General features: G+C 34.9%; 1 protein-coding gene across 3 annotated transcripts in view; it reads left to right on the forward strand.

Annotated features, from left to right (window-relative positions):
• The window catches only part of LEKR1 (leucine, glutamate and lysine rich 1), a 271,681-nt gene that overhangs the window by 118,147 nt on the left and 126,177 nt on the right, over window positions 1-27,357 (forward strand). For all 3 annotated transcript variants that reach the window (XM_079923312.1, XM_079923313.1, XM_079923314.1), the window contains 3 exons: window positions 4,585-4,704; window positions 12,989-13,164; window positions 27,000-27,185. In XM_079923312.1, the coding sequence (XP_079779438.1) occupies window positions 4,585-4,704; window positions 12,989-13,164; window positions 27,000-27,185 (482 nt within the window). The remainder of the gene's footprint in view (window positions 1-4,584; window positions 4,705-12,988; window positions 13,165-26,999; window positions 27,186-27,357) is intronic.

Below are 27,357 nucleotides of genomic sequence, written 5' to 3' on the forward strand. Positions count from 1 at the left end.
TTCGTTTATTTCTGCCTGATCTTTATGATTTCTTTCCTTCTGCTAACTTTGGGGTTTTTTTTGTTTTTCTTTCTCTAACTGCTTTATGTGTAAGGTTAGGTTATTTGAGATGTTTCTTGTTTCTTGAGGTAGGATTGTATTGCTATAAACTTCCGTCTTAGAACTGCTTTTGCTGCATCCCATAGGTTTTGGCTCATTGTGTTTTCATGGTCATTTGTTTCTAGGTATTTTTTGATTTCTTCAGTGATCTCTTGGTTATTTAGTAGCGTATCGTTTAGCTTCCAAATGTTTGTATTTTTTACAGTTTTTTTCCTGTCTCATAGCATTGTGGTTGGAAAAGGTACTTGATACAATTTGAAGTTTCTTAAACTTACTGGGGCTTGATTTGTGACCCACAACATGATCTATCCTGGAGAATGTTCCATGAGCATTTGAGAAGAAAGTGTATTTTGTTGTTTTTGGATGGAATGTCCCATAAATATCAATTAAGTCCATCTTGTCTAATGTGTTATTTAAAGCTTGGGTTTCCTTATTTATTTTCATTTTGGATTATTTGTCCATTGGGTAAAGTGGGGTTTTAAAGTCCCCTACTATTACTGTGTTACTGTTGATTTCCCCTTTTATGGTTGTGAGCATTTGCCATATATGTTGAGGTGCTCCTATGTTGGGTGCATAAATATTTACAATTGTTATATCTTCTTCTTGGTTCGATCCCTTGATCATTATGTAGTGTCCTTCTTTGTATCTTGTAATTTTATTTTAAAGTCTATTTTGCCTTATATGAGACTTGCTACCCCAGCTTTCTTTTGATTTCCATTTGCATGGAATATCTTTTTCCATCCCCTCACTTTCAGTCTGTATGTGTCCCTAGGTCTGAAGTGGGTCTCTTGTAGACAGCATATATATGGGTCTTGTTTTTGTATCCATTCAGCCAGTCTGTGTCTCTTCATTGGAGCATTTAATCCATTTGTATTTAAGGTAATTATCGATATGTATGTTCCTATTACCATTTTCATAATTGTTTTGGGTTTGTTTTTGTAAGTCTTTTCCTTCTCTTGTGTTTCCTGCCTAGCAAAGTTCATTTAGCATTTGTTGTAAAGCTGATTTGGTGGTGCTGAATTCTCTTAACTTCTCGTTGTCTGTATAGGTTTTAATTTATCTGTTGAATCTGAATGATATCCTTGCTGGCTAGAGTAATCTTGGTTGTAGGTTTTTCCCTTTCATCACTTTAAATATGTCTAGCACTCTCTTCTGGCTTGCAGAGTTTCTGCTGAAAGATCAGCTCTTAACCTTATGCGGATTCCCTTGTATTTTATTTGTTGCTTTTCCCTTGCTACTTTTAATGTTTCTCCTTTGTGTTTAATTTTTGATAGCTTGATTAATATGTGTCTTGGCGTGTTTCTCCTTGAATTTATTCTGTGTGGGACTCTCTTTGCTTCCTGGACTTGATTGACTCTTTCCTTTCCCATATTAGGGAAATTTTCAACTATAATCTCTTCAAATATTTTATCAGATCCAGGTCTTCTTCTGGGACCCCTATAATTTGAATGTTGGCATGTTTAATGTTGTCCCAGAGGTCTCTGAGACTGCCCTCAATTCTTTTCATTCTTTATTCTTTATTCTGCTCTTCGGTGATTATTTCCACTATTTTGTCTTCCAGGTCACTTATGCGTTCTTCTGCCTCAGTTATTCTGCTATTGATTCCCTCTAAAGAATTTTTAATTTCGTTTGTTGTGGTGTTCATCATTGTTGTTTGCTCTTTATTTCTTCTAAGTCCTTGTTAAACGTTTCTTGTATTTTTTCCATTCTATTTCCAAGATCTTGGATCATCTTTACTATCATTACTCTGAATTCTTTTTCAGGTAGACTGCCCATTTCCTTTTCATTTGTTACTCCTTCATCTGCTGCATATTTCTCTGTCTTCTCATTTTGCTTAACTTACTGTGTTTGGGATCTCCTTTTCACAGGCTGCAAGTTCATAGCTCCCGTTGTTTTTGGTGTCTGCCTCTAGTGGGTGAGGTTGGTTCAGTGGCTTGTGTAGGCTTCTTGGTGGCAGGGCCCGGTGCCTGTGTTCTGGTGGGTGGGGCTGGATCTTGTCTTTCTGGTGGGCAGGCTGTGTCTGGTTTTGTGTTTTGGGGTGTCTGTGAACTTAGTGTGAGTTTAGGCAGCCTCTCTGCTGATGGGTGGGGCTGTGTTCCTGTCTTGCTAGTTGTTTGGCATGGGGCATCCAGCACTTGAGCTTGCAGGCCGTTGGGTGGAGCTGGGTCTTAGCGTTGAGAAGGAGATCTCTGGGAGAGCTCTCGCCAGTTGGTATTATGTGGAGCTGGGGCGTCTCTCTGGTAGTGCAATGTCCTGGACTTGGCTCTCCCACCTTGGAGGCTCAGGCTTCACACCCATCTGGAGCACCAAGACCCTGTCAGCCACATGGCTCAGAAGAAAAGGATCCAAAAAAAGGGAAGAAAATAATAATAATAAAATTTTAAAAAGTTATAAAATAAAGAAATAATAAAAAAAGAGAGCAACCAAACCAATAAACAAATGCATCAACGATAGCAAGCACTAAAAACTAAACTAAGATAAACATAAAAATCAGAAACAATTCAGTTGCAGACAGCAAACCCCTAGTCTACAGTTGCTCCCAAAGTCCACTGCCTCAATTTTGGGAATATTCATTGTCTATTCAGGGATTCCACAGATGCAGGTTCATCTAGTTGATTGTGGGAGTGTAATCCGCTGCTCCTGAGGCTGCTGGGAGAGATTTCCCTTTCTCTTCTTTGTTCACACAGCTCCTGGGGTTCAGCTTTGGTTTTGGCCCCACCTCTGTGTGTAGGTCGCCCTCAGGCGTCTGTTCCCCACCCAGACAGGAGAGGGTTAAAGCAGCGGCTGATTAGGGCTCTTTTGCTGTCTCAGGCCAGGGAGAGGGAGCTGGATGGTAGTCATAATTGGAATGCGACGGGAGCATGCAGCGGCAGAGGCCAGCGTGACATTACAACAGCCTGAGGTGCTCTGTGTGTTCTCCCGGGGAAGTTGTCCCTGGATCTGGGGACAGTGGCAGTGGTGTGCTGCACAGGCTCCTGTGGGGTTGTGGGGCGGGTATGGGTAGTGACCTGTGTTTGCACATAGGATTCTTGGTGGCAGCGGCAGCAGCGTTAGCATTTCATGCCTGTCTCTGTGGTCTGAGCTGCTAGCCACAGCTCATACCCATCTCTGGAGCTTGCTTAGGTGGTGCTCTGTCTCCTGTGGGCACACATGGAAGGAATCCCCTCTCCTCACACACCCCGAAACAATGGTCTCTTGCCTCTTCGGCAGGTCCAGACTTTTTCCCTGACTCCCTCCCAGCTAGTTTTAGCACGCCAGCCCTCTTCAGGCTGTCTTCACGCAGCCAACCCCAGTCTTCTCCCTGGGATCTGACCTCCGAAGCCCAAGACTCAGCTCCCAGCCCCCACCTGCCCCAGCGGGTGAGCAGAAAATTGTCTCAGGCTGGTGAATGCTGGTCAGCACTGATCCTGTGTGCAGGAATCTCTCCGCTTTGCCCTCTGCACCCCTGTTGCTGCGCTCTCCTCCATGGCTCCAAAGCTTTCCCCCCATCCACCTCCCTCTCTACCAGTGAAGGGGCTTCCAAGTGTGTGGAAACTTTTCCTCTTTTACAGCTCCCTCCCAGAGGTGCAGGTCCTGTCCCTATTCTTTTGTCTCTGTTTTTTCTGTTTTCTTTTGCCCTACCTAGGTACATGGGGATTTTCTTGCCTTTTGGGAAGTCTGAGGTCTTCTGCCAGCATTCAGTAGGTGTTCTGTAAGAGTTGATCCACATGTAGATGTATTTTTGATGTAATTGTGGGGAGGAAGGTGATCTCCACGTCTTATTTCTCCACCATCTTGACGGTCCCCCCCCCCATAGTTTTCTTTTATTTTTATTAAAAATGGATTTAAAATTTAAAAAAATATATTTTGGAGTATAGTTGATTTACTATGTTGTGTTAGTTTCAGGTGTACAGCAAAGTGAATCAGTTATACATATACATATATCCACTATTTTTTTAGATTTTTTTCCCATAGCCCATTACAGAGTACTGAGTAGAACTCCCTGTGCTGTACAGTAGGTTCTTATTAATTATCTATTTATATGTAGTAGTGTGTATATGTCAATCCCAATCTCCCAGTGTATCCCACCCCTTCCTTATCTGCTGGTAACCATAAGTTTGTTTTCTGTTGATACATCTGTGACTCTACTTCTGTTTTGTAACTATGTTCATTTGTCCCCTTTTTTTAGATTCCACATATAAGCAGTATCATATGATATTTGTCTTTGCTGTGTCTGACTTACTTCACTCAGTATGACAGTCTCTAGGTCCACCCATGTTGCTGCAAATGGCATTATTTTGTTTTTTTTATGGTTGAGTAATATTCCATTGTATATATGTACCACATCTTCTTTATCCATACCTCTGTTGATGGACATTTAGTTTGCTTCCATGTCCTGGCTATTGTAAATAGTGCTGCAATGAAAAAAGTGGATTTAAATTTTGATAAAGTACTCATGAGGAAATATTTAGGCTTATAACAGTTGTTATTTGTTTATATTTTTAGAATTCGAGATGCAAGCATGCAGTTAAAAAGTCACCAAAATGATTTTCAGAGAGTACAGAAAGAATTGAGTCAGTTGCAACATGAGTTAAAAATTAAACAAAGACAATCACAAATCTTCAGGTAAGACTATCTTTAAAGAATTGAATATTATAGTATTGAAAATATACACTCATTTAATACTAACTTTATAAACATTCAAACACCTTTTAGTAATGTAGTTTCTATATTTATATAGTTTAATATTATAGTGTTGTTGAAAAAAATGGAAACACTTCACTTTTTTTTAAACTATTATCTCAACTAAATAGTTTTGCCAATAACATTTAAATTAGGCAAACACCTTGTTCTGATTTTGCAGTGACATTTAGAATGAAAGAACAGTAACTAATTCATTTTCCTCTTGGCCAGTATTTCTTGGTATACTTGATCTCCTGACCAACAGTCCAGTGACATGAAAAGAATAGAATGGGGAAACTTTCTAACTGGATAGTAATAGACCTCCTAAATTTAGAAATTTCCAATATAAATGGTGTTAAATCTGCTTTTATATAATCTTTGAAGGCTTTATAATAACTAAAGGTAAAGCCCAATGTTCTAAAGAAAATAGGAAGTACTTTTTAAAAAATGGAATTGAATATATTGAGAATATCAGAAAGAATGATTAATTTTTAAATTGAGTAACTTTTAGTTCTTAGAAAAGGGAAATAAGTTAAATGAACATTATAAATAGACACAGGTTCAGGATGACTAAAAAAAATATGCCAGGTAAATACTTTTAATGTTCTTATTTTTTCCAGTCTACTTATTATTATTGGGAATATTGTTCTGTTAAAAAAGTTATGTGGGCTAATAATTTTTTTATGCAATATCTGGTGATAACCTGTTATCCATCTAACCTTTCATTAATGCCTTGCACATAACTGATGCTAAATAAATAATTTTTGAATTAATGAATGAGTCTACTCACAAAACAGATGACAATTTTTGTCATCAGAAATCTTCTCTGTCCTTTCCTAGAAATCTGGTATTGAACCAGCAGGATATCACCCCGGTGACCCCAACTCTCCATTTTAGTCAGGACCATCAGTATTCAGTCTTGGCCCCAACAATAGCTTTGGCTCAGGTCCACTCGGGAAGTCCCATTTGTTTTATCCAGAGATGCCATTATGGATGGCAGGATTGACTAAATTTTAAAGGCTAGACTAGGACTAGATTAGACAATTAATGCTGCTTCAGGATATTATGGACTGATAAAGTCAGTCTTTATTATTCACATTTTACATGTAATTTGTAGTATTTTAAATTCTTGAAGAAGCTTATACATATTTAAATGTTATTTTTATTCTGTGTTGTAATTTTGTCATCATTTTGCATTATACTTTTACTGCTTATTTTTTAAAATGTTTTCAAAAGATCTGTGGTTTTTGTTTACTTTTAGATAAAAGATCACAAATTGGGAGTTTCGGATCTGATTTATATAAAAAAGTAACACTAGAAATTTTAGAAGTAACCATTTAACTAGACGGTATAAATAAAAGTTTGTGACAGATGAATAAAAATAATTACATGTTTTATTAATACTCTCACTAGTAGGTACATTGCATGGGAGAAGGCAGTCTGGTGAAAATAAAATCAAACCAAAAGTTGTAGAGTTCAGTGATTTTGTTGCATTACTAAAAGCTCATTTTAAACTAGTTTACTGATTATTTAAAAAAAATATCTACCAGAACGTAAAACTTCGAGTTTGCTGTGGATAAAGAAAAGGAGCTTATAATCTTATCTCTTAAAGTGGTAAAGAAAAGAAGCTTGAGCTTTAGCTACTCAGATGTAATCATCTTTATTTACGGAGTCCAAAAGGAACTTTCAAGAGATCAATGCACTATGTCTTTGAGTCACTTTGCTCTTTTTAAATTATTCTCTCATTTGTTTAATTGCAATAGGGCTTAATCACCTAGCCTCCAGCAAAGTGTTCTTCATGCTTTGTATTTTCCCTGACCTCTGTAAGGAGTAGCTGTGGTATGCCTCAGTTGGCTCAGCACAACTGCTATTCAGAATAAAGTGTCTTTTGAGAATGGAAATTAACTTTTGAAAGCCTGTAAAATAGATACTAAAAAACAATATGGAATATAGGTATACTTCACTTTATGTAAAGTTGTGTATAACTCCAATATTCCAAATCAATCCATATTTGAAATATTTTGGTAGTGCTTACTTTTATAGGATTCTTATTGTAAATCTTTCATAAATTGTTTGAAATATACTTATCCTTTAATTTTTCTTGTTTGTAAATCCAGACTCTGTCATCTCTGAAATTAAGCCAACTCCCCAAATCTCTCACTTTCACACCAACTCGTCAGCCACATTAAGGCTTCTAGTTTTGTTTTGTTTTGTTTTTCTGATTTTCCCAACCATTTCCTGGCCTTACTTTGTTTTCTAGCCTTGATCCCATAATCAGCTCATGTCTTTTTTAAACAGCTGTATTGAGATATAAGTTACATACTACAAAATCCACCCCTTTTAAGTAGACAATGTAATGATTTTTAGTAAACTTACTGAGTTGTGCAACCATTACCACATGTAATATTAGAACATTTGAGTCATCCTTAGAAGATCCTCATGCCATTTGCAATCTCTATCTTCACCGCCAATCCTAGGCAATTGCTTATCTTCTTTCTGTTTCTATAGATATTTCTCTGGACAATTCAAATATATGGAATCCTATAGTATGTGGTCTTTTATATCTGACATCTTTCAATAATGTTTTTGATGTTTATCCATGTTGTATCATGCATCAGTACTTTGTTCCTTTTTATTGCTAAATAGTGTTTCATTGTCTGAACATACCACATTTTATTTATGCATTTATTAGTTGAAGGACATTTGGATTGTTTCCGCTTGTTGGCACCTATGAATAATGCTGCTATAAACATTCACATGTAAGTCTTTGTGTGGATGTATGTTTCATTTCTTTTGAGTAGATACTTAAGTGTAGAATTACTGAATCATATGGTAAATTGATATTTAACCTTTAAGAAACTGCAAAACTATTTTGCAAAGTGGCTGCACTATTTTACATTCCTACCAGGAATGAGGATTCTTCTTTCACTGTGTTCTTGACAACATTTCTTATTGTCTGTCTTTTTTTTATAGTAGCCATTCTAGAGGCTGCGAAATGGTACCTCATTGTGCTTTGATTTGTGTTTCCCAAATGACTAATGGTGTTGAACATCTTTTCGTGTGCTTATTAACTATTTTTATGGTTATTTGGTGAAATATCTATTAAAATATTTTTTCTATTTTTCATTGGTTTGTTTTCTTGTTATCAGATTATAAGAGTTCTTTGTATGTTCTGGGTACAAGTCTTTTATTTGAAATATGATTTGCAAATATTTTCTCCCAGTCTGTGGCAAGTCTTTTCATTTTTTTAATTGTGTCTTTTCGAAGAACAAAAGTTATTATTTTTAGTGAAATACAGTTTAATCAATGTTTTCTTTTAGGGATTGTGCTTCTGGTAATGTATCTAAGAACTCTGTCTAACCAAAGGTCACAAAGATTTTTTCCAGTAGTTTCTTCTAAAGGTTTTATAGTTTTAGCTCTTACCTTTAGGTCTGTGATCCATTTTAACTCTTGTGAATGATGTAAAGTAAGGATCTAAATTCATCTTTTTTTTTCATGTGAATATTCAATTATTCTAGCACTGTTTGTTAAAAAGACTATTCTTTCCCTATTGAGTTGCCTTGGTCCCTTTACCTAAAATCAATTCACCATGAATGGAAGGAATTATTTCTGAACTCTCTATTCTATTTTATTCATCTATTGATGTATATCTATTCTTAATGTCAGTACCACACTCTCTTGAATATTATAATTTTTAGTGAATTTTGAGATCAAGAAATGTAAGCCCTTCAAATTTCTTTGTTTTCAAGATTGTTTTGGCTATTCTGGGAACCTTGTATTTCCATATAAATTTTAGGATCATCTTGTCAATTTCTGAAAAATAGCCTACTGGGATTTTGATAGGTATAGCATTAAATCTATAGATCAATTTGGGGAGAATTGCCATTTTTAAAATGTTGTATTTTTCAATCCAAGAATCCATATATCTCTCCACTGAGATCTTTAGTTCTCTCAGAAATGTTTTGTTTTTAGTATACAAGTCTTGCACTCCTTTTATTTAGTTTATTTCTAAATATTTTATTCTTTTTGATGTTATGACAAGTGGGATTTTTTTCTTAACTTTATTTTTGGGATTCATCATTGCTAGTAAACAGATTGGTTTTTGCACATGGTTTATGTATCCTGTGATCTTGATGAACCCATTTATTCTAGTATTTGTGTGTGTGTGTGTGTGTATTCTTTAGTATTTTCTTCATAGAGTATGTTTCTGCATAGAGGAATTTACCAATACTCCAGCTACTTTTACCTCTGCTTATTTACCCTTAAAACCCTCAGTCTTTATATCCACTTACAGGTTGTTAAACACCAGGCCCTCAATTTCTTCAATACTATTCTAAATCCTCAATATTCTGCTTAAAGTTCTTTGTGCTACTCATCTCTCACCAGCTGTGTGTCTTGCCTTGTATTTCACAAAGGGAGTTAAAGTTATCAACACAGACATATTTCCTGTGAGTCAAATGATACTTAAGTTTCAGAACCCCGCACTCAGGACCCCCTTCCAAGCTTCTGGGAGGGCCCCTGGCAAAGTAAGATGGTTTTAAATTATAATTGTAAAAATTCTGTCTCTTTGCACTCTGATTTCCCTTCTCCTACTTCTGATGTCAGTATGCCCTTGGAGTAGTCCCTGGCATTTGAGGGATCTGAGAGAGAAAGTTGTGTTGGGAATATACATTATAACTGCCATTTGGAAAGTCATTTTAGACTGCTTCAATTACACAAACAAGACATTGCAGACTAAAAATAGGGATGTGTATGAATTTTTTTTTTTTTTTTTTTTTTTTTTTGCGGTACGCGGGCCTCTCACTGTTGTGGCCTCTCCCGTTGCAGAGCACAGGCTCCGGATGCGCAGGCTCAGCGGCCATGGTTCACGGGCCCAGCCGCTCTGCAGCATGTGGGAATCTTTCCGGACCGGGGCATGAACCCGCGTCCCCTGCATCGGCAGGCAGACTCTCAACCACTGCACAACCAGGGAAGCCCTGTATGAATTTTTTTGAATTAATGGAGTAAAAGCAATAAAGATGAACAATTTAAACAATAGAAATTATTCTGTCATAAAAAACAAATTATAACATTTTTTCAGATTACATCATAAGTGATACAATTTCAATAAAATCTCTTGGATTATTTTGTAATCCATTCAATGAAGAGGAGTTAATTATTTGAATACATTGGAGAAAGATTTAAGTTTCTTGCTGATTTGACCAAAACTGCTGACATCACTGAATATAACATAAAAATCATAGTATACCACTTCAAGGACATCTGAGATAAGCTGGTTCATGAGTTTCATCATTTGAAAGACAATTTCAGATGTCATTTTCCAAGAAAACTTGAAATGCCAAAAATTCTATCATATATGAAAAATTTTTATAAGGATTTTCCCAAATTTGACAATGCTTAATATTTACATGATATTACCAGTAATGGGCTATGAAGCTAAAAGAATCTTTCTAAACTACCACAGATAATAAAACTAATGGCCTTGCTAGATGAAAGGCTGTATAATTTTTATATTCTCTCCACACAAAGTATTATTATAAAATGGTTCTCATATGAAAAGGTGCTTGTAAAGCATGTAACCAAAAATTATAGACAAAAGAAGTATTGTAGAGCTGTTACTTATTAAAAAGTTATACTGTTTTTCTGTATTTTGTGATATTGATGAGATTTATTAACTTTTACAATTTTATTTGTAATGATTTTTCTCAATCTATAAGTGCACACTTTTAAACCTAATTTTGTAGTCGTCTTTTACAAGAAAGCCATCCCTCTATCCACACCAATCGTATAAGATCTAGGCCGCACAAAATGTGATGGATCTGCTCTTCGCTAAGTGGCTTGATTTTTCTGTTTCCTGCCTTTTGTCCCTACAGAAGCACATGCATCCATATCTGGTCTTTCTTCTATTAAATGTCCCTTTAGGCCTTGACCCCCATGTTCATGACTTGCTCCCAGCAGCTGCCTTACATTGGGCCCATTAGGCCTTTAACCTTGACTTAGTTCATAGTTCTTGTCTCTGTCTTACCACTTCCTGGTTTCGCATTCAAACTTCCCATCCTCACCATTGCTCCCCTTTGCTTTAGTGATCTGTTGGACTCTTTCTTTGATTTTTTTTTTGGCTTGTTTTTAATTGAAATATAGTTGATTTACAATGTTGTGTTAATTTCTGCTGTACAGCAAAGTGATTCAGTTACACATGTTATATAAATTCATTTTTATATTCTTTTCCATTATGGTTTATCTCAGGATATTGAATATAGTTCCTGTGCTATACAGTAGGACTTTGTTGTTTATCCATTCTATATGTAATAGTTTGCATCTGCTAACCTCAACCTCCCAATCCATCCCTCTCTCACCCCCACCCCTTTCTTTGATTTTTTTTTTGAAATCAACATCTCTCTTAGCTCCCAGGTCTGCATGCTGATTGAGGATTCCCTGTGGCTTTTGGTCACTCAAGTGGACCTTATTAATTAACCACACAGAATGACACCACCCTTCTTCTTCCTGGCAAAGGCTAATCTTTCAGCCTTTGTTTTACGTCTGTCCTTTCTTTCTAGCTCTCTGCACAAAAAATGATCACATCTCTTGCCTGTGTTTTTTAGCCTCTGTGACTGTACTCATACTGTCTGCTCAGCTCTGTAAACACTCAGGTGTCTCCCATCCTAACAAACCATTCTACTGTGTATCTTCCTTTTTCTCTCCTTGCTGCCTCAATCAAGGTTCTTGATTGCTGGTACCACATAACTATTTTCTCACTTCTGCTTTACTGCTCAGTCTTTTCCTACCTGAAGCCTCTCTCTTAGGTCACCAAAGACCTCCTTAATACCGGATATAATGGCCTCTGTTCAGCCTTTGTCTGAGGCCTTAAACACTGATCACTACTCTCTACTTTAAATTCTCTTATCCCCTGGCTTTTCCGATGTTATCTTTTTGGCTTTTCTTCACTGGTTGCTCCTCCCTCATCTCCTTTGAGGGTTTGTTTTCTGATTTATTCCCATAAATATTAGTGTTGTCCAGTATCTTATCCTCAGTATTTCTTACTTCTTTATTCCTCCAACAGAGTGATCTGTTTTTTTCACTCATTCATTCATTCATCAATATGTGTTGAGTACATACTATATGGTAGGTAGTGTGCTAGGTGCAAGGGAGACTGTGATGAACAAGACAGATACAGTCTCTGCATAATAGATCTTAGCCTACTTAGGTAGATAAATATTAACTCCCATGGCTTCAGTCATCATCTTTTTGCTGGCAACACTCATATCCATGTCTGCATCTTGCTTGATTATTAGGTAAATGATAGCCAGGACATCTGAAGTAATAAAAATCATTGAGATAGTAAAAAACATGTGGTTACTTTGAGCTGTGGCATTTGATGTGGGAAAAGCACTGGATCAGTCACTTAAAAAGGTTTCATTGATTATTACCCTAGGTTTTACACTGCCTGTAGGACTCTAGCGCAGGAAGAATGCTGTCTACAAATCTGAGATTCTCTTTTAGGCTCAGTGACTAAGTCACTTTTTAATTTTATTTATTTATTTTTGGCTGCATTAGGTCTTTGTTGCTGCAGGCGGGTTTTCTCTAGTTGCGGCGAGCGGGGGCTACTCTTCCTTGCAGTGTTTGGGCTTCTCATTATGGTGGTTTCTCTTGTTGCGGAGCACGGGCTCTAGGCGCGCGGTCTTCAGTAGTTGTGGCACGTAGGCTCAGTAGTTGTGGCTTGTGGGCTCTAGAGCACAGGCTCTGTAGTTGTGGCACACAGGCTTAGTTGCTCCGCAGCATGTGGGATCTTCCCAGACCAGGGATCAAACTCGCGTCCCCTGCATTGGCAGGCGGGTTCTTAACCACTGCGCCACCCTGGGAGTCCTGACTAAGTCACTTTTGACTGAATTTCCTTCACTAAATGTTTGCTGTTAAATTAATTTTAAAAGATTAATAGAAAAATGTGTATGAAAGTAGTTAGCTATCTTTATTTATAGTTAAAATATTATAACACAATGGCAATGAGTTGGGGTGACCATATACCTCAGTCTTCCTGGGATAACCCCAGTTTATATGTTGTCTCAGCATAATGCAGATAGCACCTACTTTTACTTTCATAACTGTCTCCATTTAAACAGTAGATTGTATGGTCACTCTAAAACCATTTTTCAAAGAAAACCTTTTTTCAAATACATATTTGTTATTATGCTTGCTATTTTTAAAAATCCTAATTTTTCCTTCTTTACAGTCAGAGATTGACAGAATACAAGTATCTCTGGAATAAGACCCTTTCATTACTTACTTTTAGTAAAAGAGAGCTAACCAGTATTAAAAATGAAGTATATGATAATTTTCAAAACTGGACTTCACTGAAAGGAGAAGTTTTTCTACAAATTAAATCCATAAGTGAAACAGCCTTGACAGGTTTGTTATATATGTTTAGAACATAATCGTCCTTTTTTTGGTAAATGGTATATCATAAGTCATGAAATAATGATACTTCATTTTATGTGATGGGAATTATGATTAATTTTAAACCTGTTATTTGTTAGTATACTAGATGACCATTAAGATCTATTCCATCCCTGAAATTTAATAATTATAGGCCTGATCTAAGATAAGCTCTGATACATCAATCTTGAACTGTGACCAGAAGTCTGGTTATTCCTGTTAAATGTACAAATTTGTATTTTAAAACTTTTTTTCTGTTAATGGCTGAGTAGCTCTAATTAGATCAGATTTCCCATAGATAACAACTATAAATTCTGGACAAAGTACCTACCTAAAAACACTGGAGAGTGACCAAGACCAAGCACATGGAGGGAACATAAGAAAAATTGAAAGAAGCCCTATTACTATTTGAAAAAAGCCAATCTAGAACGGTTATGTACTGGATGATTCCAACTGTAATATATGACTATTCTGGAAAAGGCAAAACTATGGAAATAATAAAGAGGTCAGTGGTTGCCAGGGTAGGAAGGAAGGATGAATAGATAGAGCATGGAGTATTTTAGGGCAGTGAAATTTTTGTATAGTTTAATGGTGGATAGGTGTCTTTATACATTTTGCCAAAACCCATAGAATATACAACGCCAAGAATGTACCCTTAATGTAAGTTATAGATTTGGGATGGTAATGATGTGCCAATGTAGGTTCATTAAGTGTAAAAAATATACCACTGTGGTGCAGGATGTTGATGGTGGGGGAAGCTATGCATGTGTGGGGGGCAGGAAGTATCTGGGAATTCTCTGTACTTTCTGCTTAATTTTACTATGAACCTAAAACTGAACTAAAAAAATCTATTATTTTTTTAATTGAAAGAAGGGGATAGCACTGGGTGAATTCCCTGTTTGTTGTTGTTGTTTGTTTTGGTGTTTTTTTATGGCTATTAGATTGAGGGCAGGGTACAATCTATTCCAAGCAGGGAAGCTAGAACTTTGATAGAAATCTATAGTCTTTTTGGCTTTAAGACTGGAGGACAGAGATCAAGGCAGTCCCAGCTTTGAGAAGTGAGAGGATATCCTCGAAAAGAGATAGAAAGTGAGAGCTCAAATTACGCATATAAACTCTTCCCAAATCTCTGGCTTATCCCTAAAATACGTGTGTACAGGGAAGACTCTTAAGTAGCTCATCTAAGGCTAAAGCAATTGACATTACCTGCTACCTACCCTAGGGGAAACAGTCTTTAGTATATGAGTTCAGCCAAGTTAACTACCTGTTAAAACAAAGCAATACCAAAAAAAAAAAAAAAAACAATACTCTAGAGGACCATAACAGAATCCAGAGTCTCCATAACATAACATCTGCAATGTTTAGGATACAATCCAAAACTACTTGAACTGGAAAGAAACAGGAAAATGGCTTCTACTCAAAAGAGTAGACAGTCAACAGAGACCAACCCTGAGGTGGGCCAGATGATATAATTAGCTGACTAGGGTTTCAAATCAGCTGTTAACTATGTTCAATGACATAGAGGAAAATAAGCTAATAATGAATGAAAAGAGAGAAAATCTCAGCAAGAAACTATTAAAAATTGGAAAGTCAAGAATTAAAAAATACAATATCTAAAATAAAAATTTACTGGATAGACTTTTATAGCATATTGTGATTACCAAAGAAAGAATCAATGAACTTTAAGATAGATTAATAGAAATTATTCAATTTGAAGAAGAGAGATAAACACTGAAAAAAGTGAACAGAGCTCCAGGGAAGGGTTAAAATGTACCATAAGTAATAAATATCAGTAAATATGAAACTCTTTTTTTCTTTGAATTGAAAAACTGTCTATGATCATTTAAAGTAAGAATTATAATATTATATGGTGGAGGTTATAAAGTATATTGATTTAACATATGACAGCTAGAGCATAAAGGACAGGGGGATGGGGTAATAGATCCATATGGTTGCACGCTTTTTGTATTTTATGTGACATGGTGCAACATTCATTCTATGTAGACTAAGAAATTAAGGATGTATAATCCCTAGAGCAACCACTAAAAAAAATACAAAAAGCTATATAAAAAGCTAATAATAATGGAGAATTAACATCATCTGACTCTAAGATTTATTATAAAATCACAGTAAATAAATCAGTGTAATACTGGCATATGGATCAACAATAGATCAATGGAACAAAATAGCCTTGTAAATGACCCCTGTTGATAATGATCATTTCACTTTTGACAAGGCACCAAAACAATTCAATGGGAAAAAGAAAGTCTTTCAACAGATTGTGCTGGAACAACTGAATAGCCATATAGGAAAATATACCTTGACTCCTTAACGCCATAAAAATTAATTCAGGATTAATCAGAGCTAAATATAAAAGCTAAAACAATAAAAGGAGAAACAGGAAAATATCTTCATGAATTGATAGTAAATGAAGGTTTCTTGGATAGGACACAGAAGTAAGAATAACAAAAGAACAAAAATTGATGAATTAGACTTAAAGTTAAAAACTTCCGCTCATCAAAAGATGCCATTAAGAAAATGAATAGGTAAGCCACAGACAGAGATAATATTCCAAAACTCTGTGACAAAGGACTGCTGTCCAGGTTACATAAAGAACACCTACAAGTCAATAGTAAAAGGACAAGTGATCCAACCAAAAATGGCCAAAAGATTTGAATAGACACTTTACAAGGAAAGATACACAAATGGCCAATAAGGACATGAAAAGGTGCTCAGCATTATGAGTCATAGGGAAATGCAAGTTGAAACCACAGTGAGATACCAGTACATACACACTACGTTGGCTAAAATGAAAAAAAATGACAACAGCAAATTTTGGTGAGGAAGGAGGGCAACTGGAACTCTCAAACAAATTGGTGAGAGTATAAAATGTTACAGCTGCTTTGAAAAAGGATCTGACAGTTTTTTAATAAAACTAAAGATACATCTGTCTGATGTCTCTGAAATTCTTCTCTTTGGAATTTACCATCTCCCCCAAATGAAAACATATGTCCATAAAAACATTCAGCAACTTTATTCAAGCTTTATTCAAAATAGCCTTAAGTTGGTAAAAGCCCAGAAGTACATCAGTAGAATGGATTATCAAAAAAACGGCTGAATAAACAATGGAATATAGAATGAACTACAGTAATGCAGTAACTTGGATAAACATCAAAAATATTACGCTGCCTGAAAGTAACCTTACACAAATAATGCACATTGTAAGATTCCATTTATATGATGTTCTAGAATAGGCAAAACTAATCTATAGTGGGAAAAAAAACAAAAACAAAAACAGAAGTTACCTCAGAGGGGAGGATTGAATGGAAAGGGGGCATGAGGGCACTTTCTTTGGTGATAGTAATGCTCTCTATTTTGATAGAGGTTTGGGTTACACAGTGGATGTATTTTTCAAAACTCATCTGTTGGTACATTTGAGATTTATTCATTTCTTTGTGGGTAAATTTCACTCAAAAATTAGAAATCTATATTGAACGCTAATTAACAATGTGCATGCTGAAGTATTTAGGGAGTCAAATATATTGACTTATCTTGAAATGCATAAATATGTAAGATGGTTAGAGGAATAACTATGTTATAAAGCAAATATAGTAAAATGTTAATTGAAGAATCTAGGTAGTGTGTGTATTTGAGTTCACAGTACAGTTCTTCCAACTTTTCTGTATATTTTAAATTTTTTATAGTTAAATGTTAGAAAAAGAAAGCATTCTAACCTTATAACTTCAGTTTCCTAATTTTATTATATAATATGTGCCTTTAGAAATGAGTTGTATATGATAATACTCTTAAAATTTTTAACTAATTTTGAGAATTAAATTTGGACAAATACAGATGAATATTATAACAACCATGTTTTCAACTGCAAAAATTGTTAATTTTTAATACTTTACCTTTAAAAAAAGTGTCTTAGTTCAGCAGACATTGAATCAAAGGTATAACTGCAGGTAGTTTATTTGGGAAGTGAAGGTCATGCAGGTATAGGGGCAGAAAGGCAGCCAATAAAGGTTGCAGTATTGCAGTGGGCAACTGGAGCTTAATCCCATGAAGAAACTGAGAAATGGTTTAAAACACATGCCTCAGAATTCCTCACTCAAGGAGTGAGGGAGCTGGACATCAACTCCCAAGAGTCATTGGTTAAGGGCTGCTACCAGACAGTGTAAACTCCTTGGCACCTGTAGTCTGCCATTTGGTGGGAAGTGCTACTTTCTGCAGTTCCAGGGAAAAGATTCCTCCAGCACAGAGATGCAAATAGTGGGAACTGGAAGTCGGTAGAAGAACATTGAAAGGTTCAAGGGATATGGGAGGGTCACTGACAATGTCCACTACAGTTAATAATATAGATATACTCTATTTTGTGCATCATTTCCATTATTTGAACATTCACATGTATCTTTTGATGAATATATGCCTTTGTTTCTTTCCAGTAACTACCTAGGAGTAGAATGGCTGGGTCTTATGGTAGGTTATATTTAACTTTTTAAGAAACTACCCAATAGTTTTCCAAAGTGGTTGATCCTTTTAAATCCCTACCAGCAAAGTATGAGAGTTCTAGTTGCTCCATATCCTTGTCAACACCTAGTGTTGTCAATCTTTTAAATTTTAGCCATTTTAATGGGACACATATAGAGGATATTAATCCACATTCAAATCACTTCTCAATAACTTTCTCATTTTTGAGTGTCTTGTCACATCTTATTATAGAATATTTACCTCATGATGTCAGTAATGATGAACTCAGTCATACCAGAAGAGAAGAAGCATCAGCTCTACCTGTTTTTGTTTTCATTTTTGTTGCATTATCAGTATCTTCCCTAATGCATGATTTCTTTGGGGGAATCTTTTAAGCTAATTGTCAACTTTAGGACTTAGTTTAGGTAAACCACAGAGGAGCACATAGACTGAAATATGTCACAATCACAGAAAGAGATAGAAAAGCGAGGAGGTACTGACAACCCCTCTGCATGGAGGAATATTACTCCTTCCTCACTTTAAAAGCTCAGTCACTTTATTCTCTCTGAATGTGACCCATATAATATAAGGACAGAGGGAAGTACTGCAGGTACATGAAGGGGAGGTTAGCTAAGGGTCTCCCAGAACAAGTAGCTGACCTTTCTTATGACTTACGTCTTGGTTCAGATGTCACCTCTTCAGAGAGATCTTTGCTGGCCATCCTAGTTAAAGTAGTCTTCCCTTACACTTCTCTATCCTATTTTTCTGTTTCATTTTTAATAACATTTATCACTGTCAGAAATATTCTTATCCATTTACTGATTTATGTGTTTACTGCCAGACTCCTCACACTAGGCTATAATCTCCAGGAAGACAGGAATTTTGATGGCTTTGCTGAATGCTGTCTTCCTAGTGTTTTAAGAGAATTTTGCCTGTCACAGGGTAGGTGCTCAGTGAACATTGTAGAATTTAAATGGAAATAAAGGACACCCAAATTTTAACCCAGATTAAATCTGATAATTTTTATGTTCCTTTTTAAACCTCTGAGTATTTTCTAAATGTTTTTGATAATGCTCACTTACTACTTCTATATCTAGGGAGAGAGAGTAAGGAGAAAGGAGAGGCTTTGTTTATGAGTTGCGTGTGCCTGCAGCCATGGGTTACTATCAGTAGTAAAATTCTCAATCTGATTTTTAAAGCTTGTTTGAAACTTATTTTTTGAACTTTAAGGAGGGAAATGCAAAACTTGATAATTCTTTTTTTCCCCTCAAATTCAAATGCCTTTAAGGATTTTTCTGACTATAAACATAAAATAGCCTCAATGTTAAAACATAGAAAATAGAACATAGAAAAAGAACAAGGAAGGAAGTGAACATCATCTACAATCTCAATACACAAAGATATCTGCTGTTAACATTTTGATATAGAACTTTCTAATCTTTATTTTTACTGCATAGATATATATGCTCAATAATATATCATGTAAATATACAGTCATGCCAACTAACTGTGTAAACTATTTTGACATAGCATCTCATTGTAGGAATGTATCTTAACTTATTTAACTGGCTTTCTATTTGTGGACATTTAGGTTGATCATAGTTTTTGCTTTTATAAATAAGGTTTCAGTGAACATCTTTACTCATGAATCTCTATGATCTTGTCCCATTTTTTTTATTTAACACAGTTAATTCCTAAAAGTGGTATTGAAGAATCAAGTAGTATTACATTTTACATTTTATCTAACATGAGAAGACAGGAGGTAGTTTTCAACCCTTAACTTTAACATTTACCATTATAATAAATCATATTGCTTTTATATCAGAAGTGTGAGGGCTTTGTTTGGAAGTTACACAGTGGTGATTGCAGAAGCTCAGAGATGGAAATACATACACAAGGACAGTATATTTAATTTCCAAGCAAGAGCTTAGTGACCATAACAGTTGGGGTGTGTGAAAGTGAAGCTATATTATTGTAAGGGTTTTTCCCGCTCTTTTTAAAAAAATTTCTTCTTACTCTATGTTATCAGCACAATCGAAGCCTCAGGGCACATATATACAAACATGTACCAGTATATGCAAAATGACAAATATGCTGATGCTTGCCTTTTTATAATCTCTGATCAATTTGAGCACACTTTAAATTTAGCAGCAGTTCTAGTAAATATATAAACATGCCAATTTCACAATATAGAATTTTAAATAAATAATCTTTATCTTAAATTTAGATTCAGAGAAAATAGAGTGTAATACTTTTTTTTTTTTTTTTGAGTGTAATACTTTTGAAGGTTAATTCTTATAAAGCTTGAGTAACTATCACACCTACACAAAAAGATGACCAAAAGCCTAGGAAGTATATAGACCTACATTGTCCAATATTATAGCCGCCAGCCACACAGAGCTATTGAGCACTTTGAATGTCGCTCTAGCCTCTCTTTGAAATGGTAGTATTTTGGATACGTAGAATTAAAGCACACTGTTAAAATTAATTTTACATGTTTCTTTTTACATTTTTAATGTGGCTACTAGAAATTTTTAATGTATATATGTGGCTTGCATTGTATTTCTATTGGACAATGCTGGTATAAATAGTGAAATGAACTTTTTATACTTTAAAACTGTTAAAATGTTATAATTTTATTTTGGTTTATTTCCTATTTACAAAAATTATAAGGGCTTAATGTCAGTTATAATGACACCCTTATATTTTGTTACTGTTTCTTATTTCTAGTTTGTTGTCTTGACTATTCAATTAAGCTTTTACCTAAGTTTATTAACACTAACTCCAAAATATATCTGTACCCCTATGTTCATAGTGGTATTATTTACAATAGCCAAGACATGGAAACAACCTGTATCCATTAATGGGTGAATGGGTGTGTGTGTGTGTGTGTGTGTGTATATATATATATATATATATATATATATATATATATATATATACACACACACACAATGGAATATTATTCAGCCATAAAAACAGAAATCCTACCATTTGGGACAACATGAATTGACCTTGAAGATGTTATGCTAAGTGAAACATTAGGATGGCCAAAAATTTCATTCGGGTTTTTCCGTTACAGCTTATGGAAAAACCTGAATGAACTTTTTGGCCAACCCAATAAGTCAGAGAAAGACAGATACTGTATGATCTCCTCGTATGTAGAACCTAAATAAATAAATAAACAAACAAGAAAAACTATACACCAGACTCATAGAAAAAGAGATCAGATTTGTGGCTATGAGAGGTGGAGGTGGGGGAGGGAGAGGGGGAGTTGGAGTAAGGTTGTCAAAATGTACAAACTTGCAGTTATAAGATAAATAATTACTAGGGACATAATGTACAACATGATGACTATAGTTAACACTGCTCTGTGATATATAGGAAAGTTGTTAAGAGAGTAAATCCTGAGAGTTCTCATCACAAGGAGAATTTTTTTTCTTTTTATTGTATCTATATGAAATTATGGGTGTTACTAAACCTATTGTGGTAATCATTTCACACTCTATGTAAATTAGACCATCATGGTGTACACCTTAAACTTATACAGTGATGAATGTCAATTATTTCACAATGAAATTTTAAAATTAAATATATATGTATATATATTTATTTAGACCCACACGAATATGCCCAACTAGGTTTTTTTTTTTTATTGAGGTATAGTTGATGTACAATATTTTATAAGTTTCAGGTGTACAACATAGTGATTCACAATATTTAAAGGTTATATTCCATTTATAATTATTATAAAATGTTCACTATATTCCCTGTATTTTACAACATATCCTTGTAGCTTATATGTTTTATACAGCCCAACTCGTTTTTGACAAGGGTGCACAAGCACTTCAGCAGAGGATAGCCTAGCCTTTCAACAAGTGGTGCTGGATATCAAAAACTTTGATCCAAACCTCACACCTTATAAAAAATTTATCTCAAAATGGATCATAGACTTAAATGTAAAATATAAAATTATTAAACTTTTAGGAAAAAAAGAAAATCTTTGTAACCTAGGATTCTTAGACTTGAACTTAAAAGCATGATACATAAAAGGAAAAATTGGTAAATTGGACTGCAGCAAAATTAAAAACTTTTCCTCTGCGAAAGACCCTGTTAAAAGGATGGAAAGGCAAGTTACAGACTGGGAGAAAATGTTTGCAAAGCACATATCTGACAAAGGGCTTGTATCTAGAATCTACTTTTTGTAAACTCTCAAAGTTCTACATCAAAAAATAGTGCAGTTAGAAAATGGGCAAAATGAATGAGCAGAAATTTCATCAAAGAGGATATACAGGTGGCAAATAAGCACAAGAAAAATTTGTTCAATATCATTAGTCATTAGGGAAATGCAAATTAAAACCATAATGAGATACTACTGCATATCTACTACAATGTCTAAAATTTTAATTGAGCAAAGCAAGTGTTGGCAAGGATCAGAGAAACCAAATCAATATCGCTGGTGGGAATGTAACATGGTACAGCCATTCTAGAAAATAATTTTTCAATTTCCTCTAAAACTAAAAAGGCACACACTTACCACATGACCCAGCTGTTGCACTTTTAGGCATTTGTCCCAAAGAAATGAAAACCTAAGTTCATGCAGATACCTGTACATACACGTTCATAGCAGCTTTATTCATAATAACCAAAATTGGAAACAACCCAAATATCCTTCAGTGAATGAAGAACAAACTGGGATACTACTCAGCAATAAAAAAGGTACAGATTATTAATACATGCTCAAGGGACTATGCTGCATGAAAAAAATCCAGCCTCAAAAAGGTTACATGTTATATGAGTCTATTTATGTAGCATTCTTGAAATAACAAAATTATAGAGAAGGAGAACAGATTAGTTGTTTCCAGGGATTAGGGATGATGGTGGGGATAGGAGTAGGTGTACTATATAGGGGTAGCAGGAGGTAGCTTTGTGGTGATAGAATAATCCTATGTTTTGGTCGTGTTGGTAGTTATACAAAGCTACATATGTGATAAAATTGCATAGAGCTGTGCGCGTGCACACACACACACACACACACACACACACAGAGAGAGAAAGGTGTGTATAACTGGTGAAATCTGAATTAGCTCTGTGGATTATACCAAGAGCAGTTTCTTAATTTTGATAGAGTACTGTAGTTATACAAAATGTCAACATGGGGAGAGGAGGAATAAAAGCAGCACAGGACCTTCCTATACATTTCTTTACAGCTGCCTGTAAATCTCTAAGTATTTCAAAATAGTTTTTAAAAAAGTAACCTATATAGTGTTTTATGACTCCTTCATTAAATAATAAATCTAGTGTTTCAGAGTTTTTTAATATTATTTTATATCAGCTTGCCTTGGTAATAAGGTTATAGAAGCTTCCTAAAAACTTAATGATGTAACATAATTTTAAGTTCATTGACTAAGCTAACAGGACTAAGAACAACAGAAAAATTTTATCAAGGCAAAAAAATTGTATGAGATTAATACTAATAATTATACTTGCATCAGCTAGCAAATTCTGTCACACTTACTTTAAAAGCTAAAAACATCTATTGGCTATAAACTTTGACAATATTACAAACATTTTAAATAACATACTTTTTTTCAATACTAGCTTTTATTTGTTATCACATGGATATATCCTTATGGTGTGAGTTGATTCTGCACGGCATAGTTCTTCATTTGAAAAGTTGATGTAAAATAAAACTTGAAACATTTTTCTAAGAAGTAAAATAAACTCCTAATTCCTCTATACTAACTCAGTTGTTTTCAGTTTTCAATTTTATCTTCTATACTCCACATGCTCACCTATTTTTGCATATTTATAATCACAACATAAACGCCAATAATTATTCTAAAATATAGCATTATGGGCTGAAATGTGTCTCTCTCAAATTCATATGTTGAAGTCCTAACTCCCTGGTACCTTGGAATATAACTATATTTGGAGTTAGGGTTCTTAAAGAAACAATTAAATTTAAACGGGTGGGCTCTAATCCAAAATGACTGGTATCCTTACAAGAAGGGGAAATTTAGAAACAGACACACACACAGAGAAGACAATGTGAAGACACAGGGAGAAGGCGGCCGTCTACAAGCCAAGTAGAGAGGTCTGGAACAGATCTGTCCTTTATGACTCTCAGAAGAAACCAACCCTGACACCTTGATCTCAGACTTCTAGCCAACAGAACTGTGAGAAATGAATTTCTATTGATTAAGCCACCCAGTCTGTGATACTCTGTTATGGCAGCCCTAGCAAACTAATAAATGTAGTAAACCCCATATACACTGCACACATTATTCAGATACTTTAAAAGATTTTCACATTAAAATTAATTTACATTTAAAATCAAAGTCCAAAATAGGAAGGAAGTTTCTAGAAAAATGCATTGTTTAATATTTTCTTGCTGACAAAGTATGCTGAATATTAAGTAGAAGATACAAGTGAAGTATTTCCTATTCTTCTAATTAGTGGTTATCAATTTATGTAATCAATATTTTTAAGTCTAACTTTTCATAGATTAGGTTTTCTCAAATCAGAGCATAGCTATTTTAGTAGAAGAAATTTCAGAAAAAAATAATATTTTTACCAAGGCAGAATATTTTAGCAAGCATAGAATCAATTTGCTTCCACTCTCAAAATAACTCTTGACCGAATAGCTCTTGAACTTTTAAAATTCAAGTTCTGAATTAGGTTTAGAAATGTAGTCCACATTTTTTTATAAAATTGATGAAATTGGGGATAGAATAGGCCTATTTGCTTATCCTATTAAAAATGTTTCCTTCTTTTAGATGTGTGTGTTTACTGCCTTATCAAGTCTTACGTTAAATAATTTGCAGCTCAAAATGCTTGCCTCTGAAGTGAAGGGAGAGTTAAGATAAACACATATTTAGGATTTTCAGCTAGTGGTATATTAGAAGCTTTGTGCAATAATGCCTTTACTCATTTAGTAGCTATTTATTGAGCTTCTGTTAATTCTAGAATGTTGTGGCAGAAATTATGGGAGGAATAAAAAATGAATGAGATATTACCTCTGGCCTAAAATAACTTACGGTCAAATAGTAGGTCACATGTATGCATATGATCAGTGCCATAGAAATAGTGTAACTGGCGCAAGTTACAGATCTGGTCAGGAAAGATTTCCAGGCAGAGATAGCCTAAGAGCTGTGGTAGGTCCAACATATGAGGCTAGGAGGACCTTCTTCATGGGGCGGTGCAAAGACAGGGAGAGTGTATGGTGGGTACAATGACCAGAATAGGTTGATCATAATTTATGAACCCAGATTGGGACACATAAGTGGCGATTATGAGGTTGTATTAATGATGAAAGTAGGATTAAGTATTTGACACCAGGATTGCCATAGGTACAGGGGATATATAATTTGCCAAGGGTGAGTTAATTGACCCCCATTGATTTTACTCTCCTATTTCCATGTTAGAAACCTCCTGTTAAAAATCTTACTGTACTTTTCCATGTGTTAGAATATATTTCACAAATGAATTTGTATTGCAAATTCTTATGCTTTTAATGTCAGATAGAAAGTGACATTGACACAAGGAGTTATTTTAGAGACAGATAGTAGTGTACACTAAGAGAGTCAGCCTGTGAACCTAAGCAGTACCATTCTGGCAAACGATAAATAGGTCACAGCATGTGTGCACTCCTCTGCAGTGTCATTCGGACTTAATCATAGACAGATATGGTTACGGTAGGTTACAGTTTATTCAGCCATAAGAAGCTACCATTATGGCTAGAAAAATTACCCAGGAAGACTTCTTGGGCCTGAAGAAAAATTGCAACCTCCTTATTTTCTTTAACTACATAAAAAAAAAATTCTACTACTGTGTTAAAAAATTCTACTACTGTGTTAGTAGCTTTCCTCACACAAATGGGAACATATCCATAAATTTTTAGAAGCATATAGCTATTCCTAGGGGAAAATATTCCCATATAAAGGAACCATTGGAATATAGTAGACCCCCACTTATTTGATCCATGCCAATTTATTTCTCTAGGTTTTCCATTTTGAGTAGGAATTAAAGGTGAAGATGGTGGCAAGACCCCTTGTGTTCATGCCCTAGGTCTACCTTAAATGCCACTTTCTCTTCCAGATGTACTTTCTTCCCACAGAAAGGCATTTTGCTTTTCTCTCCTTAGACCACATTCCTGATCCTACTCATCACCATCCCTTGGGGCATGCCCTCTTCTCTGTGCTCTGTTCAGCGTACTGCTTTACTTCTCCTGTAACCATTTACTGGCCATATTGCCTCTGCAGCCATGTCTATCCCATGGATGTCTACTTCTGGTCTTCGCTGGCCCATGTGGCTACTATTTCTGCTGTGATGGCTCCAAGACCAGTAAACCAAGCCAACCTCCTTTGACACCCAACAACACACTAAACCCATCATGTAGTCCAGGATGAGCTAAGCAAGGAAGAAATGCCAAGTGAGCTCTCTGAAAAAGCAGACTGTCCAGATTTTCATGTAGATCACATCCTCATCAGTTCAGTTAATTGTTGTTGTACAAATTTTATAGTATTTTTATTGCATGTGTGTTTGTATATTTTAATGGTGGCTTAAGGCAGCAGTGCTGAAAACACTAAGCAAAGGAGACCTTGATAATTATCATTGTGAAGGATAAAATGTTCCATGAATTTCTCACAAATTTATATAAAATTAGCACATTTAAATCTACATAATGCTGTGAAGACATATTGTTATTAAACTTAATCTAAGTAGATAGAATAAGGAGAATTGATTGCTATGATGAAATTCTGCCCTTATTTTGAGGGGACAGAGTGTTATTAGAACCATTAAGATATATTAGCTAATACTTTCTGCCCATAAATTTATTAGTTTTAGACACTACATCCTTTTATTTCTCTCCACCCCTACCACCTTTCTTCATAATTTGTATAGAATATGCCCTAGTTATCTCCTAGAAATTCTTCCCAACCAGCTCATGCTAACACATTTAAATTTACTTTTCTGAATCATGTTGCCAAGAAAACAATTTAATTTCAATAAAACCCAGAACATTACATGGATATTATTTTATTCATTCATGTGAGTATTTAAAAAGCAGGTAGGATTGCCATTTAATACAATTTAAAGACTTAAAAAAACTACTAAAAGGTTTCATGCATCATTTAGCAATACAATCCTTTTTTCATTTATTTTTCAGAATAACTACTAAATTAAAACTTAACTTTTTGGTTAGGTGTCACTATACTCTCAGAGAAGTCATGTTGGCTTTCAACTATTCATTTTCTAAAAGAAAATAATCATTTTTAAAGAAATGTTTTATGATCCAGTGTTATCTATTTGTAAACTTTGAATTTTCTTTACAGAAATAAAGATGCTAAATAAAAGTTTGACAGTGTCCCAGAGAAATAACGTATGCCTTGAAGAGGAAATGAAAAATCTGAAACTGTTGTCAGATGCAGCCATATTGAGATCTCAGCAAATTGAGACATTCAAACAACAGGAAGTAAACTTGCAAACCAGATGCCATGACTTGCAAAAGGAAGTACTAGGTAAAAGAATTATTTTTTGCTGTTAGCAACTAGACATAATAAAGTAATGTCTAAATTTTTATTTCTCTCATGATCACAACAAAAATCTTGTTTTAACTAGTTTGTGTTGTAAATATGCCTAATTATTAATAACAATGCCATAACTGTTTCTGTGATAAATGTTTGCTATCAT

The sequence above is a fragment of the Stenella coeruleoalba genome (genome assembly GCF_951394435.1).
Source record: "Stenella coeruleoalba genome assembly, chromosome: 5".
NCBI classification, from domain to species: Eukaryota; Metazoa; Chordata; class Mammalia; order Artiodactyla; family Delphinidae; genus Stenella; species Stenella coeruleoalba.